Here is a 20,116-nt window from a genome sequence, read left to right on the forward strand (position 1 = left end):
TGAACCATGTTAACACATCACTTATTTACAGATAATTAAAGATTCTGGTTCCTTGCACAAAGATGTTCAATGCAGCATTATTTGACAGTAAATATGAAACCAAAATAGATGTTACCATTGAGACTAGTTAATAAATTCTGCAACATTTATATAACATTTTAAAACAATGAGATGGTTGTATATGTCTCATATCTTCATATGGAATAATAGTTAAAATTTATTATTAAGTAGAAAAACAAGCTGCAAAATAATATAAACGTATTTTTTAAACAATTAAAAATACATATATGTAAGTACATATATGTAAAAATCTGGAAGAATATATCACAAACCTAATAGTAATTTCTGCAAAGGGAAAGATATAGGGAATTTGTACTTCTGAAATTCTGCAGTTCCATAATATTGAAATTTCTTTAAATAAGCAGGTATTATTTAACATAAACAGAAAGATAAAAATGTAAGTTTTAAGGCTATAAAAACAACAACTCTTTACCTGGGAACATCATAAAACACAGAAACAACTTTCAACAGTTAACTAAATTTTAGTATCTGCAGCAGGGGTGGGGAATGTCTGGCCTGTGGGCCGTATAAGTCCCACAAAATCATTTGCTCTGGTCCTGCCAAGGCATTAGGGGTGAATAAATTAAATGTTTGACCAAATATAGCAGGCTAATTTTTACGCTGATAATTTTGTATGGCCTGCAAATGATGTTTTGATATCCAAATGGGCCTTGGCAGAAAAAATGTTCCCCATTCCTGGTCTACAGAGTCATGTTAGTCAAAATTTAAAAGGATAACATCTATCTTCCAGTACCTGTTAACACTAGAACAAAATAGGTTTTCCTGCTGTTTTCTCCTGGACGTAAGAAGTAAAACGTTTTAGAAACTTTGGATACTCTCGTTTTGCCACTGCCCTTAACACTGAGGCTGGTGCCCATCCTCCAGGGTTCACTACGAGTTAAAGAAAAATTAAAATGTTAAGATACAATTCTCCAAATACACATGAAGCACTCATTTTGTTCCTATGCTTTAAAAAATTTATGATGTTGGAACAATTGGCATCTCTTAAAAGTCTTGACCATTAATCCTTCATATTAACTACCAAACAAGAACAGAGAGCAAATAAGAAAGCATTTATTACCTTTCTAAATTGTTCTTACTTCCCTAAGACATATTTAAATATTAGTATAGCTACACTTTAGGTTGAGGCAGATCTTTTCATTAAACTCTACTATAGTCAAACTAGAGGCCCAGTGCACGAAATTCATGCACGGGTAGGGTCCCTAGTGGCTGCTGGCTGCCAGCTGGGGCCCTTCCTTCATTCTGTGCCGCCCCCCTGGTGGTCAGCACATGTCATAGCTGGCGATGGGACTCCCGGTCAGTTGAACTCCTGAGGGGTCACTATGCATATTAGGCTATTATATATATATATATATATATATATATATATATATATATACACTATATATGTATATATATACATATATATATATATACATATACACTATATATGTATATATATACATACACTAGAGGGCCCAATGCACAAAAATTCGTGCACTCAATGGGAGAGGGGTCCCTCAGCCCAGCCTGAACCCTCTCGCAGTCTGGGAGCCCTCAGGGGATGTCTGCCTGCTGTGGAGGTTCCCACCACTACCGCTGCGCTTGCCAGCCGTCAGCCCAGCTTCTGGCTGAGCAGCGCTCCCCCTGTGGGAGCGCACTGACCACCAGGGGGGCAGCTCCTGCTTTGAGCGTCTGCCCCCGGTGGTCAGTGCGCGTCATAGCAACCGGTCGTTCCGCTGTTCCGTCGATTTGCATATTAGCCTTTTATTATCCTATATAATAAAAGCCTAATATGCTAAGTGTCTGGTTGTATATTCTTCCATTCAACCAATCAAAGTGTAATATGCTAATGATATGCTAAGGCCACTCAACTGCTCGTGCACTGACCACCAGGGGGTAGACAGTTGACCAGTCGCTATGACGTGCACTGACCACCAGGGGACAGATGTTCTGACTGGTGGGTTAGCTTGCTGCTGGGGTCTGGCTGATCGGGACTGAGCGAGACAGGCCAAACATGCCTGGAGTCCTACCGCGGTACCTCCCCCACTGGCCAACCTCCTGCATCCCTCCCCGGCCCCGATCGTGCACCAGTGGGGTCCTTCGGCCAGGCCTGCGCCCTCTCACAATTTGGGCTTAGGGACCCTCCTCTCCCCCGGAGTGCACAAATTTTGTGCACCAGGCCTCTAGTATGGGATAATAACTTACTCAGGCATAACTATCTCTTTAAAGAATACTAGCAGTTATGGTCCTGTATAAAGAAGGTATGAGGATTTGGATTTCAGTAACTACTATAAGTAGGAAATGGGTTTAGTAATAAGGAACCAAAGCAACAGGACTGTCCAGCAGCAGGTCAATATAAAACAAACACGTAAGTAGCAACTAATAAGGATTAGGGACCAATCAGTGATGAAAAAAATGAGCAAGCCTGACAATAAGAAAAAGAACTGCTAAAAAAAAGAAAAAGAAAAAAAAAAAGAACTGCTAATTTCCTTTCCCACTGTTGTTTACATTTCTAATTCCATGTACATTCTTTTAGGTAAATACTTAATAAAATGGTTCTTAAAACCAAGGATATGTGATAGTGGTCTTAATATAAAGTTTTAAAAAATATATATTTTTACTGATTTCAGTGAGGAAGGGAGAGGGAGAGATAGAAACATCAGCTGCCTCTTGCATGGCCCCCACTGGAGATCGAGCCTGTACCCAGGCCATGTGCCCTGTCCAGGAATGGAACCATGATCTCCTGGTTCATAGGTTGATACTCAACTACTGAACCACGTCAGTTGGCCTAAAGTTTTAAAATTTACCTATCTAGTCCAAGCTTCAAAAATTCTAATATAGTAGTAGTTCTGGGGTGGAAGGCAGGTATGTATATTTCCTGAAAGTTTGGTATACATCTTTCCAAATTAAAAATTACTAATCTAAAGGATAAAAACTCAAAAGGCATTTGTAATGGTATTTGTCCAAAGGGTTAGTTATCATGTAGATCACACTAAGAATATCCACATTACCAAATAGCAAAAACAAACAACGAAATACATACCATTAGCTACATATGTAATCTTGCATAAAATGTTGTCCCTGCTAATCTTCTGGTTTCCTTCTGGTGGGCTAACCAAGGTTTGACAAATCATAGCGATATTTATTTTGGCACGAACACATCGATTGTTCAGCTGCCAAGACAAAAAATAAAAATTAAACAGCAGTATAGCAGATACCCAGTATTTTGTAATCTCTACTAGTCTAATAATACTAACTAAGTAAGCTGAAACCTCAACTCATCAAAATATTCAACAAAATCTTACAAGGATCAAACAACACATGCCAAACTGATAAGATATCAGAAATGATCTCTCCTTCTTTTATGTAGTAAATGGAGCTAAATCGAGGCAGCAACCAGAGGTTTTGCCAGTAGTTGATCATGACTTAAGAGGCAACTGTGAGAAGTATTCTGCATATACTACCCATCAGTGCTGTCTCACCTCATCTCAGAAACAAAGGAAAAGAGACCTGCTGAAATGTTCACAGCCATGACTACTGTTCTTCAGATAATACACAGGCTAGATTATTCTAAGAAGCCAAAATAGCACAAAATCTAAGAATTATCAACTCTAGTATCTGTGTGTCTGGCATGTGTTTTATCATTTTTGTACTGCATGTATAGTTAGCTTTATATTATACAACTGTACGCATTTATACAATGGACTTACAGGAGCACTATCATGATCCACAGAAAAATTACAAACTATCCAAGTTTCAGGGTCATTTTCAGTCAAGGCTGGTATCTTTCGAATGGCAGAAAGATATAATACATCTCGCTGAGAAGCAGGCCACACTCTCTGTGGAAAAAGTAAAAATCATTTGAAAATTTGAACAATTCTTTATTCATTTGTAATATGGAACTAACAGAGAAACAAATGTAAAATCAATAAGTATCTTAGTTGAAGGTAAAAATCTGTCCAATTTTAAATGAAAAGCATCTGAGAATACCCACCAAAGGATTAATTATGGACAGTGAGTAATGGCTTTGCAGAACTATAGCAAAGGAATAGTGTTCTGCTATTTTTATTTTTTTTAAATTATAGTAATTTGCTATTTAAACCATTTTTAAGTATACAATTCATTGCCATTAATACATTCAGAATGTTATGTAAGCATTACCACATTTTCAAAGAACTGTTATCATCCCAAATAGAAACTCTGTACCTATTAAGAAATGACACAGCATTACACCCCCTTCCTCAAGCCCTGGCAATATCCTGCTTTTAACTATAGTATTAAACCTCAGCTTAAATTGTTCAGAGACTTTAAGCAAAGATTTTAGGGAAAGACGACTACTCTTTTGACATCATAATCACACTTTAAGAATTCCAAATCAGGTAGACAGAATCTTTGAGTTTTATGGTATACAGGAGAAACATATACTGTTGGAATGACACGGTACCTAGGTCTCAGAAAACTGGGGCTTTTGTACTCTTAAATGAGAGAAAATATGCCTTGTCTTTTCTGATTGTTGACTATAAAAAGTAGCCAACAACTTAGTGTCAACACAACACATATCATTTGCAAAGTGAAATGGTTTATATTTTAAAGATACAAAATTTCATGCAGTCAACAAAAGTAGTGTTGGAGAAATGTATGTGAAACTAGTAATAAATGAAAATTTAATCATGTTAGAACTAATAAATGCAAATCCAAAAGGAGGATGATGAGAGAAATTTAAAGAATGAGATGACTTAAATATTAGAAGATGAGTAGTCCTCTTTAAGACCATATTATAAAAGAAGCCAAATCTAAAGAAAAAGATGTCATAGTGTTATTGGATTTTGTTGAAAAAGAAATATGCCAGGATTTTTTAATTCAAATAATTATAATTGTAACTTAAATTTTGTTATGTATGATCCATTATTTTAATAATTTTTAGATTTATTTTTCAAGAAATAAACCTAATACAACCTATATAATCCTCCCTTCTGTCTATTATTTACCAAGTGAAATACTGGCAGCAGATTGTTTTCCTGGATCAACTATCATCAAATAATAAGATTCTTCTGATTCTAAATTATTGGCTATTTATCTTTATTCTAAATTATAGAGCAATTAATTGATATTTTAACATCTACTAAATTTCAGATTACACTTAAACCCTGCACAAATCTGTATGTTGAAATAGAATCTTCATTTTTACACATTTCTTGAGCAGCTACCATGTAAAATGAAGCCTAGCTTATAGTCATCCTTATCTAATAAAAGAGAAACATGGTAATTGGCGTACGACTGCTACCCTTCCCATTGGCTAATCAGGGCAATATGCAAATTAACTGCCAGCCAAGATGGCGGCCGGCAGCCAGGCAGCTTAAACTGAACATGAGGCTTGCTTGCTTCAGTGACGGAGGACTGCAACGTTCCCCGCCTGCCTTGCAGTTGAGAAAACATTGTAACAAATACAGAAGCTAAACAAAACCCCAGAAACCAGCTTTCAGAGAGCTGGGATGTCAGAGTTGGAGTTGATACAGAGTTTCGATTATAGAACCTAAACAAACCAGATACCTGTTTTTAGCAGCTGAGGCCTCAGAGCTGGAGCCAAGCCTCAGAGCTAAAGCTGGCCCAGAATAAAAAAGAAAAAAGAAAAAAAGGAGCAGTTGGGAGCTTCAGTCCCAGCCTGAAAACAGCCCTCAGCCCCTCACCCAGACTGGTCAGGCACCCCAGTGAGGACCCCCACCCTGAAGGGTGTGTGACCAGCTGCAAACAGCCATCATCCCCTCATCCAGGCTGGCCAGGCACCCCAGTGGAGACGCCCACCCTGATCCAGGACACCCTTCAGGGCAAACCAGCTGGCCCCCACCCATGTACCAGGCCTCTATTCTATATAGTAAAAGGGTAATATGCCTCCCGGCACTGGGATCAGCGGTGCTGAGAGGCCTCCCAGCACCGGGATCAGCGTGACAGGGGGCAGCGCCCAAACCCCCTGATCGCCCTGCGGCTCTATGTGTGACAGGGGCGGGGCCACAACCTCCCTATCGGCCCTGCTCTGTTTGTGACAGGGGAAGGCGCCCCAACCCCCTGATCGGCTCTGCTCTGTGCCTGATAGGGGGGAGCTCCCCAACCTCCTGATCACCCTGCGGCTCTGTGTGTGACAGGGTGCGGTGCCCCAACCCCCCCACCCCACAAGCCCTGCTCTGTGTGTGACGGGGTAGAGCCATAACCTCCCCATCGGCCCTGCCCTGAGTGTGAGAGTGGCGGCACCCCAACCCCCTGATCGGCCCTGCTCTGTGGGTGATAGAGGGCAGCGCCCCAACTCCCGCCCCTCCCCCCCCCCCCCACGGGCCCTGCTCTGTGTGTGATGGGGTAGAGCCATAACCTCCCCATCGGCCCTGCCCTGAGTGTGACAGTGGTGGCGCCCCAACCCCCTGATCGGCCCTGCTCTGTGTGTGACAGGGAGCGGTGCCCCAACTCCCCTATAGGCCCTACTCTGTGAGTGACAGGGGGGAGCTCCTCAACCCCCTGATGGGCCCTGCTCTGTGAGTGACAGGAGGGAGCTCCCCAACCCCCTGATGGGCCCTGCTCTGTGCGTGAAGGGGGGGAGCTCCCCAAACCCCTGATGGGCCCTGCTCTGTGCGTGACAGGGGGTAGCGCCCCAACCCTGATTGGCTCTGCTCTGTGCGTGACAGGGGGTGGCGCCGCAACCTCCCCATCAACCCTGCCTTGAGTGTGATAGGGGGCGGTGCCCCAAACCCCCAATCGGCCCTACCCTGAGCGTGACTGAGGGTGACATTGCAACCTCCCAATCCACCCTGCTCTGTGCATAACAGGTGGCGGCGCCCCAACTCCCCAATCGTCCCTGCTGAGCCTGACCAGGGGCTGCACCTAGGGATTAGGCCTGCCCTTTGCCACCCAGGAGCAGGCCTAAGCCAGCAGGGCGTTATCTCCCGAGGGGTCCCAGACTGCGAGAGGGCACAGGCCGGGCTGAGGGACCCCCCCACCCCGAGAGCACAAATTTTTGTGTACCAGGCCTCTAGTCCTATATAATAAAAGCCTAATATGCTAATGACATGCTAAGGCCACTGAACCGCTTGCTATGACGTGCACTGACCACCAGGTGACAGATGCTCCAACCGGTAGGTTAGCTTCCTGCTGGGGTCTGGCTGATTGTGAATGAGCAAGACAGGTCAGACATGCCCTGGAGCCCTCCAATGGTTCCTCCCTGGCTGGACAACCTCCCATGTCCCTTGTCAGCTCCGAACATGCACCGGTGGGGTCCCTTGGCTGGCCTGAGCCCTCTCGCAATCCAGGACCCTCTTGGGGGATGTTGGAGAGCCAGTTTTGGCCCAATCCCGCAGGCCAGGTGGAAGGACCCCATTGGTGCATGAATTCACGCACTGGGCCTCTAGCCTATATAATAAAAGCCTAAGTGACTGTTACAGTGGAACAACGGTTGCTATGATGCACACTGACCACCAGGGGGCAGACGCTTAACATAGGAGCTGCTCCCTAGTGGTCAGTGTGCTCCCACAGGGGGAGCACCACCCAGCCAGAAGCTGGGCTCACGGCTGGGGAGCGCAGCTGCCACAATGGGAGCCTCTCCCCAACTCCGTGGCAGCTGGCGAGGCAGACCGAGATGAGTGTGAGCAGCGCCTGGCCCCAATTTGGGCTCCTCCCTGGCCGCCTGTTGTTTGGCACACTGCTACATCCCCCGAGGGGTCCCGGACTGCGAGAGGGAGCAGGCAGAGCTGAGGAACCCTGCCCCCAGTGCATGAATTTTGTGCACTGGGCCTCTAGTTAGATATAAAATGCCTCAGGTGAAAGACTGAGCTTAAGAAATACAGAGCAAATCGCAAATATTTTCACATATTCAGCTCAATTAAAAAGTCACTTGAACCTTAGCTGGTTTAGCTCAGTGGATAGAGCATCAGCCTGCGGACTGAAGGATCAATCCTAGGATTGATTCCGGTCAAGGGCACATGCCTGGGTTGTGGGCTTGATCCCCAGTAGGGGATGTGCAGGAGGCAGCCAATCAATGATTCTCTCTCATCATTGATGTTTTTATCTCTCTTTCCCTCTCTCTTACTCTCTGAAATCAATAAAGATACATTAAAAAAATAAAAGTCACTTGAAAAAAAAAATGAAGTACTTATTGAATCATTATATTTCATATATAACATAATATTACTTTTTGTGGATCTCTTCCAAGTTTAATTTATTATTCTTTATTTGAAATACTATTTGGGAATTTTCAGAAGGGGAAGAGAGTAGAATAAAGTAAGATGAATATTATTCTAAAACTTTAAATGTAGATCAGCAAAGGAAGAAATGAAGTAAAAGGGAACCAATTTAAATGACAATGCTTCTGTGTGCTCTGGTGTATGACCAACTTCTCAGTAGTTATGCTCAGCAACTTTTCATTGTTTTTAGATAATCTACTTAAGATCATTTTCATACCTATGAGTCTTAACACAGGCAAATAACATACTTTTCCACTTCCCTTATTATATTGATGTCATAGGAAACTATGATTCACTTTCATATTCGATAACTATCAATCTCCCATAGACTAGATGCTAGAAAAATATTTGCATTCCTGAATTATTAATAAAGCCTTTAGATCTTTTCTGGCATTTAATTTCCTGTCAAATTTTATTTTAGAAAATTTGTATGTCTCAGTTTGAATTATAGTGAAATCCTTTAGGGATGAAAAAACATTTACCTTGTGCGTTTGATAAATGATGATTGCATTATCAGCTAATGTTTCCACCACATGAAAGTTTTCTATAGTTGCTGAAATGAAGGGAAAATATTAGTAGCCAAAAAGACATATTGCTTTTCCCTAGAAGGTGATTAATTCACTTATACTGAGAGTCAATTACAAATGAACATTATAGTAGAATGGACAGGACTCTGCCCCACTTGGGCTAAGTTCAAATGGAAGGTAGTTAATACCTAGTATTAGGGCTATAGGTGGTGGCTGTGGGAGCTGATCACCAGGAAATCTCATTTTCCTTTATCCAACATTTAGCTTCCACAGCAAGAAGGCGATTCTATATCAACACTGCATTACTCAGGCACAAATTATTCCCCAACACTATGACCCCTCCCTATAATCCCTAATTTACTGAAGCTGAATAAACTGCTCTATCTAGGTTTAGGTAACTGTATTTACTGGGAAGATTGTCAAACTGTCATTGATATACGTCTTATGATGTTCAAAAGTATCTATTTATGCAATCTGGTGTCTAAGGGAAACACCCCCTGCCAAAGTAGCTAAACAAACCACAGCAGGATTCATGTAGGATTTACCAGGGAAACAAAACAATCTAGGAGAAAAGTAGATAAAACAGAAACCTTAGTTTTAGTCCTGGCTTTTACACCTACTAGGTCTGTGGCCTTTGACAAGTCACTTGACCTATCTGAATTTTACTTTATTACTTGTCTATGCAAAATTGTTGAGGTATTAAATCAAATGCTAAAAAATACTGCAAAGCATTTTATAGTGTGAAAAACTTTATTTAAATATAAAGTATTATCAGTCCCCTATATGATTCTCCAGATATTTTCTACATTGACTTTGCAAACTAAAGATCATATGAAGAAAATCAGATTGGGTTTGATATTAAATTCTAAATAATAATTATATTAATATACATTAATAATAGCAGCTTACTTTCCCAATCATTGCGAACGTCAACATTCCAGAAGTAATTGCAGACCTCGTGTCCTGTAACTCCTTTAACTGCATGGGTAGCTTTTAAAGGATCCAGAACAATCCCATTTTCTTCTACTTCTCTTCTATATACCTATACAGGACATAATTAAAAATCTGTTTAAAAATCCTAAAGTAAACATTTGAAAGCATGTTTGCAAATTTAACGGCTTTTTAGGATTTATGAAAATCTCTTTATGGAACATAAACATTCTGTTAAAATTAAGTTGAAAATTTTAAATTATTAACACATTAAAATATTTAAAACTACAAATCCAAGGCAAATTTCAACTATGAAAAAATATGCATAATGATGAATGACTAATTACTGTGAGTTATTAAAAAATAAATGTATCAATTTAAATCAGGTATTATTTACTAAACATTCTCAAAGACTGTTCAACATGGCAAAAAAGGACAAATAAACCTGGTTAAAACATAATCTCTTTAAGGATACTGATTTAAGGCGGCTGTGTTCACTAATATATCCCCAACATCTAGCATAGTATCTGAAACCCAGTAAAGCAACTATCTGCTGAATCAATGATTGAAAACTAAAATGTAATAAAGATCTATGTTCTCTTGCTTTAAATAATAAGGTCGTGTACTGGAGTGCTGATTAAAACTAGTTATTTCAAAATTATTGTGGGCTTGCTACTTTAGAGAACGCTGTAGTAAGTTCTTTTTTAAATCCTCACCTGAGGACATGATGAGAGGGAGGGAGAGAGAGAGAAAGAGAGAAGAGACATGGATCGGTTGCTTCCCATATGCGCCCCAACCAACTGAGCCACCTGGCCAGGGCCTGTAATAAGTTCTTTTGACAAGTGATTAAACAATGTTACCAAAGGAAGAATCAACTTTCAATTTATGGAGTGCCCATGGAGCCAGATACTACTAGGTATTTCACATGAACTTTCTCTTTTACAATCTCTCTCCCCAAACTCCATTCCCTATACACTTACTTATTTGCTATTGGGTCTGCTATTTTCCGAGTCATCTGAAATGGAACTCTGTAGACTTTTGGTTCTTTCTCTCATACTTCACGTACGCTATTAAGATTATTACCAATCTTCTATAAAAAACAACTTGACTTTTCTACTATGGTTACTCTTTTAGGTAGACTTTCAACATCTTGTACCCGACTTTCTCAAGTGGTTTTCTTGGTCTCTTGCTGCTTCCCTATCAGCTTACTCTTCTGAAAATGCTACTTTGCATAGTGGCTTACCTAATGCTACAAAGGGTAGACTATTCTCTTTAGTGGGTTATATTATAATCCAGCCCTAATTTCTCTTTCTAATGTTGTGGGTTGTAGGAGCACTTATTTTCTACTTAGTCCCTTCGCTTCCTGGAACTTCCCTAAGGGAGAAACAGTGACTTATCTGCATAGTGAGTACAGAGGGAGAACTAGGCAGATGTGGCTCAACCCCTTCTGCAGAGAGCATGCATCCTGGTCTGCTTTTAAGGCTTGCTCTTGTGGGAAAGGCCTCTGATTATACAGGTATCTCAGAAACATGTTTAGAGGTAACATATTAACAAGACATTGTGACAGTTGGTCTCCATGTTGTAATCCAATCAGATCATCAGAATTATAGCATTTCAGTATCTCATTTGCCTGTCTCTACTACCTTATTTCTTACTAGAGGCCCGGTACACGAAACTCATGCACTGGGGGTTGGGGGGGGGGGGGTCCCTCAGCCCAACCTGCACCCTCTCCAATCTGGGACCCCTCAGGGAATGTCCGACTGCAGGTAAACGGGCAGTCGGACATCCCTCCCACAATCCAGGACTGCTGGCTCCCAACTGCTCGCCTACCTACCTGCCTGATTGCCTCTAACCACTTCTGCCTGCCCGCCTGATCACCCCCTAACCACTCCCCTGCCAGCCTGACTGACGCCTAACTGCTCCCCTGCCGGCCCAGTTGCCCCCAACTGCTCTCCCCTGTTGGCCCGGTCACCCCAACTGCCCTCCCCTGCCAGTCCGGTTGCCCCCAACTGCTCTCCCCTTTTGGCTTGGTCCCCCGCAACTGCCCTCCCGTTGGCCTGATCTCCCCCAACTGCTGTCCCCTGCCAGCCTAGTTGCCCCTAACTGCCCTCCCCTGCAGGCCTGGTCCCTCCCAACTGCCCTCTCCTGCTGGCCTGATCACCCACAATTGCCCTCCCCTGCCGGCCATCTTGTGCCCACATGGGGGCGGCCATCTTGTGGGAGGGTGTGATGGTCAATTTGCATATTACCTCTTTATTATATAGGAGGATTTGTTCCCTATTCAGGAGGAGAGGAAATTCCAACACTTAATATTGCATCCCATTTGCTAGAATAATTCTGGTCAACATAGTCTATATAAAACTGAACAACAAATTAGCTTTCAACAGTGAAATCAGTCAGACAGAAAAAGACAAATACCATATGATTTCACTTATACGTGGAATCTGAAAAATATAGATGGCCCTGGCCAGTGTGGCTCAGTTGGCTGAGCGTTGTCCCGTGTACCAAGGGGTCCCAGATCCCTGGTTCGATTCCTGGGCAGTGCACATACAAGAATCAACCAATAAGTGGAACAACACATTGATGTTTCTCTACCACCCCCCACCCCCCTTATTCTCTCTCTTTCTAAAAAATCAATAAATTAAAAAATATTTTTTAAAAGAGAGAAATATCCAAATAGAGAGCCATCAGTTAATTGTAGCCTGTTCATATTTAAACCACAAAATTTTATTTCTCCATGGCTTAGGCAAAACAGAATGGTTTGTGCATAGATTTGATCATTAAGAAATTATATAAAAGCTAAACCAGGAAAGCAAAAAGACATTTTATTTATCAATATCTGGTGCTTCTTTGATCATATGTAGTAATGTGTTTAAAAGTAATTTTTAATGTTTGTTATCCTTATTCGTATCAATGACGACAATATGACTAGAATAGAGGTGCAATTAGCAACCTATAACTTTTCACTGAGAATTACCTTCATTTCTCCTTCTTCTACAACCAACTGCCAATTGGCATCTCCACCTACATCCTGTAATGAATACGTCATGTGGTTCTGCACCATCTCTTCAACCTTGAAAAGAAAAAAGCAAAGCTATAAGAATCCACCTCCAATTAATAGCTATGACATAATCTCTAAGAAACAATGATACTCACTTTACTTCAGTTCTGAAATGATGCTCTTAAGAGAGCTAAGCAACCAAATGCACAAAGGTTAGTAGGTATGAAGAGTTTAGTCTACATTCTAGATATAATATCTAGGTTAATGACAGGAGGGAGAAATATGGAAAGATGCTTTAATCAAATAACATGCTGTACACTGGGCCTAAGGTGCATCAAGTGACCAAAATAAGCATTTTCGGGGGGGGGGGGGGGTCTTTCCTTTACCATAATGCGCTTCCTTACAGAGATGAAGTCTTAAAGCATAAATTCATTAAACTCTAAGGATAAAAGGAGCATGAAGAGACCATCTAGTCCAGTGTTTCCATATTTAAGACTACAATTGAGATACTAAATACACCAAGATTTCCCTACAAAAGGTAATAAAACTTTGGATATTTCACTGAAATGATAAAAAGATTGTTGCTGAAGGAACTGGCTCCTTTATCATCTACTCAGACACTTTATCTAAACTCTATGTTCTAAATTTTTACTCATTATTTTGTTTTATGTAGTAAATACATTAGAGAAGGCAGGGAGAATAGAAAAATATGTACACTGTACTTGGATTAAAAATGTATCCCTAAGTTTAACTACATATTTTACATAAAGTCTATGGTGTTCATTAGGGATAAAAAACAAGAACCAGGTTTACACATATTTTTAAAAAATATTTTTTATGGATTTCAGAGAGGAAGGGAGGGGGAGAGAGAAAAACATCAATGATGATAGAGAATTATTGATTAGCTGTCTCCTGCACACCCCACATTGGGGATTGTGAGCCGTGACCATCTGGTTCATAGGTTGACACTCAGCCACAAAGCCATGCCAGCCAGGTTACAAATATTTTGAAATGAACAAATACAAAATTAATGATTTGGGGGCAGAAACTTAAAATTACTAACCCTGGGGATGTAAGTTTTATACACAAAAGGATGTGATCAATATGGTATTGTGGCTGTACTTCTGCGACATCAAGCTTTCTAGATCTCAGAATGCATCTTTGGTTACTGAAAGCAGGATGCTGTAAGTATCTCCTTAATTGGCAGTGATCACAAAAAAGTTTTTGATAAAAATACATGCTGAGATTCTATAATCTATTTTTGTATTAAATAAACACTAACATAACATTTTATTTCTTTACTCATTGCTGAAAACAGTGTGAATGATATTGGGTTGCAGACCTGAGAGAAAATTTAAAATGTGACTAATATTATAAAACATAACTTCAGGAGCTGCCTGGAAAAACCTGTGTGCCTCTGTAATTTTGAAATATGCTTTAGAAGGTAAGGATGACTAACGTGGGACTCCCAAGCTACAAATACATTCAAACTGTATCTCATTTCCAAAAGAGAACAAAGAAAGTTCCAGTTAGTATCCATAAATAAAAAAGTCACAGTAGCACTGCATTCACTGTCTGTTTTACATCCTGATATGGAAAAATGTTTACCTTTATTAGATCCTAAGATCTTAAAAATCTTTAGATTTGATATGTACTTTTTAGGTCGGACACTGGGAGTTAAGAACACCTTTATTTAAGATTCAAGGCAAAAAGAAATGTTTCCCCCAACTAAGTCCTACTTATAATGGATTACTTGTGAAAGAAGAATGTGAAGGGTTTTATTCTAGTAAAAACAGAGTTCTGCTTAAAAAAATATTTACCGCCATTTAGCTCTTTTGTTGGAAAGTATGCAGGTAACTGCGTTTTTGTTTGGGAGGTTATTCCTGAATTAGCAATTTCAAAAGTTTGAAAAGTGATCTATTTTGGTCCAAAAGAAATCAGATTCCACAAATATAAATTGACAGAAGGTAACATAAGTTAAAGCAATGCAAAGTCAGTCAAAAAAGTCACAGAAAAATGGCAAAAATGCGAGAAGCAAAAATATCACTTTTAGTGTATAAGACTGGCAAAAATTAACTGAATTATAATATTCAGTGTCAGTATAGTAAAAGAAAACTGACCTGGGAATACAGTTGTGCCGGGAGCCGGTCCATGCTTGCTGTTTCAAAGGACCTGGCATATATGGCATACTGTTCTTAAAATGTTTGCTCACCTTCTTGGCACTATGTGTTTTAACCAAGGTCTCTGAGAAAGGTTGTTTCCCCAGGTAGGGATTTTCCCCTGAAGTTAGGGAGGGAATAAAACCTCTTAACTAAGTGCCAGGCGGGTAATTAATCACTTTAACTATGAACAACCATGCTTCATCTACATAATCTTTACTCCCTGGAATGGAGATAAGAAACGCCCTAACCTTTGGAATAGAGATTGATAGGATTGGAATCAACTGGTATAAATACAGATGTAAGAAGACAGAACCAAAAAAGACAGAACCTACACGGGACCTAGAGACAGAAGAACTTCGCTGGAGAGAACATGGCAAAAGATCCTGGACTGAACCTGACTACAGAAATTGGCAAGAGAACCTTACTAGAACCTGGTGACTGAACTTGGCTGAAGAACCTGGCTACAGAATCTGGTGACCGAACCTGGCTAGGGAACCTGGAGAACCTGGAACCTGGCTGGAGAACCTAGCGAGGGAACATGGCTACAGAACTTGGCTGGAGAACCTAGAAAACGTGGCTATGATGATCAACTGAACTCTGCCTCCGTGTCCTTCCTTCTTCGCCGACTCCGTCCACACCTTTGGGGACCCCTGGACCTGCTGGGGTTGGACCCCAGCACAGTTGGTTCAACTTTTTTAATGAGCAGTTTGGTAATCTAATTTAAAATTCCTAAGTGTGCATGGCCTTTATCCTAACAATTCTAAGAATATATTCTAAGGAAATCTATATATATAAAAAAGGCAGCTACCGTGACGGCCATAACGACCTAACAACCGGTCACTATGACACCCACTGTGGCCAATGAACCGGCCAGATCAGGGGGTGGGGCCGTGAAGTTGGCTGGCCTGCCCCTGATTGGACTCTCCCACCCTGATCAAGAGCTGGGCCTGCCGGCCAAACGTCCCCACCCCCTGCCCCCCCGCCAGGCGTGCCCCCATCAGCCAGCCCTACCATGATAAGCCCGCAGCCCCTCTGATGGCTGGCTTGCCCCTGATCGCACCCCTCACCCCAACAGGGGGCAGGGCTGGCCAGCCAATCTCCTGCAGCCCCTCCCGTCAGGTCTCACTCCAGATCGGCCCTCCCCCTCCCCCATCAGGGGCAGGGTCGGCTGGCCAACCACCTATGGCCCCTCCCACCCGGCCGCTGCCCCCCCTTCCCATCGGCACCCCTCACCCACCCCATTCGGGGGAGGGGCCAGCCAGCCCACTGCCCCTCCCCATGGCCAGCCCACCTCCAATCGGCCCCCAACCCTAATCGGGGGCAGGGCCCGCTGGCCAATTGCCCATGGCCCCTTCCCCCAGCCGGCCCAGCCCTGATCAGAGGCCCTGATCCAGGTCGGCCAGCAGGCCAACCTCCCACCATCTCCTCCTCCCGACAGGCTCAGTTCCGATTTGCCCTGATTGGGGCCAGGCCAGCCAGACCCCACCCGTGCACAAATTCGTGCATGGGCCTCTAGTAATTTAATAAGTGTACAAAAATGTATATATAAAGATGTTATATATACAAGAATGCCCATGTAGCACTATTTATAATAGCGATAAACCTAAAATAAACTAAATATTCAATATCAGGTGAGAAGGCAAACCCAGTATGCAATCCATAAATAGGTAAGTAGATACAGACCTTTATTTATTACTGAAGGGAAGATGGACCTAATTATATGTTTAAAAAATAAAGCTGGTTACAAAATAGTATATATAGATTTAACTACTCTGGTAGGAAAAGACAATTAAGGTATGTTTATTTATCATATGAGCCTGATTATTTCTTTTTATTTTTTTATATATTTTTATTGATTTCAGAGAGGAAGGAAGAGGGAGAGAGGGATAGAAACATCTGCAATGAGAGAGAATCATGGATCGGCTGCCTCCTGCAAGTCCCCCACTGGGGATCGAGCCCACAACCCAGGCATGTGTCTTGACCGGAACTGAACCCGGGACCAACGCTCTATCCACTGAGCCAAATCGGCTAGGGCCTGATTTTTTATATGCACGAGAATATCAAGTGGTATAGTATTTTACTTTTATTTACTTTCTAGTTCTGCTACAATTAGCATGTATTACTGTACAGTAAAAAAGGGAGTAAAATAATTACCACAACAATGTGTTACTATGAACATAAAGTAGAAAAGCTTTACACAGAATTGTTTTGCAGTGATGTTCACTATAGATTAACCTGCAGCTGTACTGCCCACCCTTTGATGTTATTTTTTCAAAAGATGATTTTTTTTCTCTCTTTCATTTTGAAATGACATCTTTAGTTGGAAACTGTGTAATGCAAATAAATGTGACCAAAAGATCCATTTATAAATCCAAGTCCTTTCTACTTTCTGTACACTTTGATTTAGAGCTACTTCATTCCCATTTTCTGCTCAGAAGATAGATTCATGATTTTATGTTAATTTCCTAGTAGTTTCACTTATTTTACTTGAAGTTATTTTTCAGGGCATCTCATAATTCTATGTTTAATTATACTATCCAATCAGAATTATGAACATAATTTCAACAAGAACAAAGCGGTCATGAGCTGAGACTTGTACACAGACGCCAAAGCTAATTAATCACATATTAGGGAAAAAAACCCTTCAGAAAGACTTCTCAACTTACAAACAGGAGATACACAAAAAATTAGGTAAAGAGTTAACCTATGACTTGGGAGACATCTTGTAAAAAGCTGGGCACCTACTTTTCAGTGACATATTCACCTGTACTTGAAGGCTTTCAGCTGTTCTATCTCTCTACAGCCAGGGTCCTGATCTGGGTTCTGAAGCCCCAATTCTTAGGCACTTATCAGTGGCTTGTATTCTTTTCTTGCTCTCACTTACATTTTCTTTCATCTATAGCCTGTTTGTTCCTATATTTTAAGGGAAAATGGTGACCAGTACTGATGGGTTTTAGTTAGTTTTGGCTCCAGGTGATTTCTGATAAATTGATACATCTCTTTCTCAAAAATGTTTAAGAAGAAAAAAACTGCAAAAGTCTGAAGAACACAATTTGATTTTAGACTTATTGTTCTTCACTGCATAGCTAAAAAACTAATGTAAACTTTATTCATTTGTGTAAACTAGTAAGAATCATGCATTATTATGCATTTTAAAAACTTTTATTGAAATACTCTGATAAGAGAAAAAATGATATAGATAATACTGATTAACTCGAAGAAATTAAGTTATTATATTATTAAAAGCTCACTTACTGAGCACTGACTACATGCCAGGCCCTAGGTAGACCTGAGTCCTAGCTAGAGCACAGAAGTGCAGCTAACCACAATTTAAACTTGGGTCACTTTGGGAATTCAAGTTCTTAAAAATAAAATAATTTAATCCAATAAAATTCAATCACCAGAGAGATACAAAGTTGAATTGCAAAGATAAAAAAAAATTTTCCCCCAACTAATGCTGATACTAAAATATATTGTTTTAATGACTTTATTATGAGAGCAGAGATTGCAAGCATCTGGCTTCCTGTCTTAAATTTCTAAACCCTTACTGATGATACCAAATAATCAATTAAAACCAATTTCCATAAATTTAGTATAGAACCGAAGTATTAATTTATAGTATCAAACGGTAATGTGCATAAGGAAAGTACAAGCTGTTCAACAAATATTATTTAAAAAGTTATTTCCCTGTTGAATATAATTATATGTTAAATTAGATTAGAAGTGAGGCTGCTGAATCCTGCTTTTATGCTATAACCATGTCCATCAAAGTTGCTGAATCCTGCCTGAATAAATCAGATATTACATAATACTTAAAAACTATGTACCTTCAATTGTTTCAATTCAATTTACAATCTTTCAGGAATACCTCCTATATGGCAAAATTTCAAGCTATTCACAGTAAAAGATACAAAGGGCACATGCATGCTTGATAGAGGAACTACTTAGTAGAAAGGAAGGCCTTTTTAATGCTTATAACTATTTAAAATTCAGAACGAAAACAAGTGGCCTAACCAAAAGATTTCTCGGAACTGGGAAAGCAGGCTGAAATATAGCACAGAAAGACTCAAGTCCACTCTATACATTCATACAGTACCTGGGAGCTGAATCTGTGAACATCGTCAGAGGCACTGACTAGATCAATGGAAGACATGGAGGAAGAGCGACTATAGGGCTACCAGAGACAGACAAAGAAAAAACCAAGTAATCAGAACAAAGGCACAACAGAGCATTCAGTACCAACTTCCAAACACAAGATAAAGAGAGAGAACAAAGCACTATAGGAAACAAGCTCAGCAGCAAGTGCTGAGTCCATGCACCTATTATGTGTTATGCTCCAAAATCTTTCTAAAATGAATGCAGCGCTTTCAACAATGTAAAATAATACCACTTAAACCCAAAGAAAAAATAAACTTAATGTAACTGGCTATGCTTTTGGCTATTTTGGACTAGTCATTCCCTGTTACCCCCTCTCCCCCCACTCCTTTCCTCTTAAATGAAAAAGAAAGAATATAATCATAAGATTTCTGTTTTGGAGGATGCATATGGAATAAAACATACAATACCAAAAAAATCTCATTAAGTTCAAGAAAAGGAAGGAAAACTTATACAAGATAGTTTCATCAACAGTGAAGAACAATACAGCATACACTTGGAGTAAACTCTGACATTAGGCTTACCTTTTGGACAAATCTATGAGTCCCCACAGAAGAAAAGGCATCTCCAGATGGCATAGATGTGGGCCAATGTAACCTGACCTTTTCGCTCTGTGACTAAGAAAACATATAATGTTAAGAGGCAAAGGCTTTTAAGTGTATTTTGCAGCTAAAGAATGGTTAATATAACCTATAACCTGAAACTATCAACATTTAACTACTGAACACTTCAGAACTTATGTAGTTGGCAGTTAGACAGACATGAGCAGAACAAGAGGACAGGCCAACTACAGAAGGTCACCAGAGCAGAAAGCCCCAGGTACCTAGCTATGGTCAAAACTGGGAAACCAAAGACCTCCATCCCCAGGGTAACCTTTCCTCCCTGGAGCATATCACTAGTCATGTGGGTTAGACCCTCTAAGAGGGACAGAGAACAAAGGGACAGGAGAATAGCCTCATAAGACTCCCATACAAGCCCTTGCATGATTTCTCCCTTAAGGATTAAGCCCCAGGACAATGAGGTTCTGACCCACATCAAATAATCTTAGGAACAAAG

At 40.7% G+C, this 20,116-nt stretch overlaps 1 protein-coding gene across 3 annotated transcripts in view; it reads right to left on the minus strand.

The window, feature by feature from the left end:
- The window catches only part of CERT1 (ceramide transporter 1), a 101,032-nt gene that overhangs the window by 6,905 nt on the left and 74,011 nt on the right, over positions 1-20,116 (minus strand). For 2 of the 3 annotated variants that reach the window (XM_081089435.1, XM_081089434.1), the window contains 8 exons: positions 19,585-19,677; positions 19,002-19,079; positions 12,720-12,815; positions 9,722-9,854; positions 8,768-8,838; positions 3,774-3,902; positions 3,107-3,236; positions 815-951 (listed from right to left, as the gene is read on the minus strand). In XM_081089435.1, coding sequence (XP_080945561.1) covers positions 824-951; positions 3,107-3,236; positions 3,774-3,902; positions 8,768-8,838; positions 9,722-9,854; positions 12,720-12,815; positions 19,002-19,079; positions 19,585-19,677 — 858 coding nt within the window. In that variant the 3' untranslated portion in view covers positions 815-823. The remainder of the gene's footprint in view (positions 1-814; positions 952-3,106; positions 3,237-3,773; positions 3,903-8,767; positions 8,839-9,721; positions 9,855-12,719; positions 12,816-19,001; positions 19,080-19,584; positions 19,678-20,116) is intronic. The other variant, XM_081089433.1, reaches the window with a different exon arrangement.

The sequence above is a fragment of the Myotis nattereri genome, assembly GCF_964212035.1.
Source record: "Myotis nattereri genome assembly, chromosome: 4".
Taxonomy (NCBI): domain Eukaryota; kingdom Metazoa; phylum Chordata; class Mammalia; order Chiroptera; family Vespertilionidae; genus Myotis; species Myotis nattereri.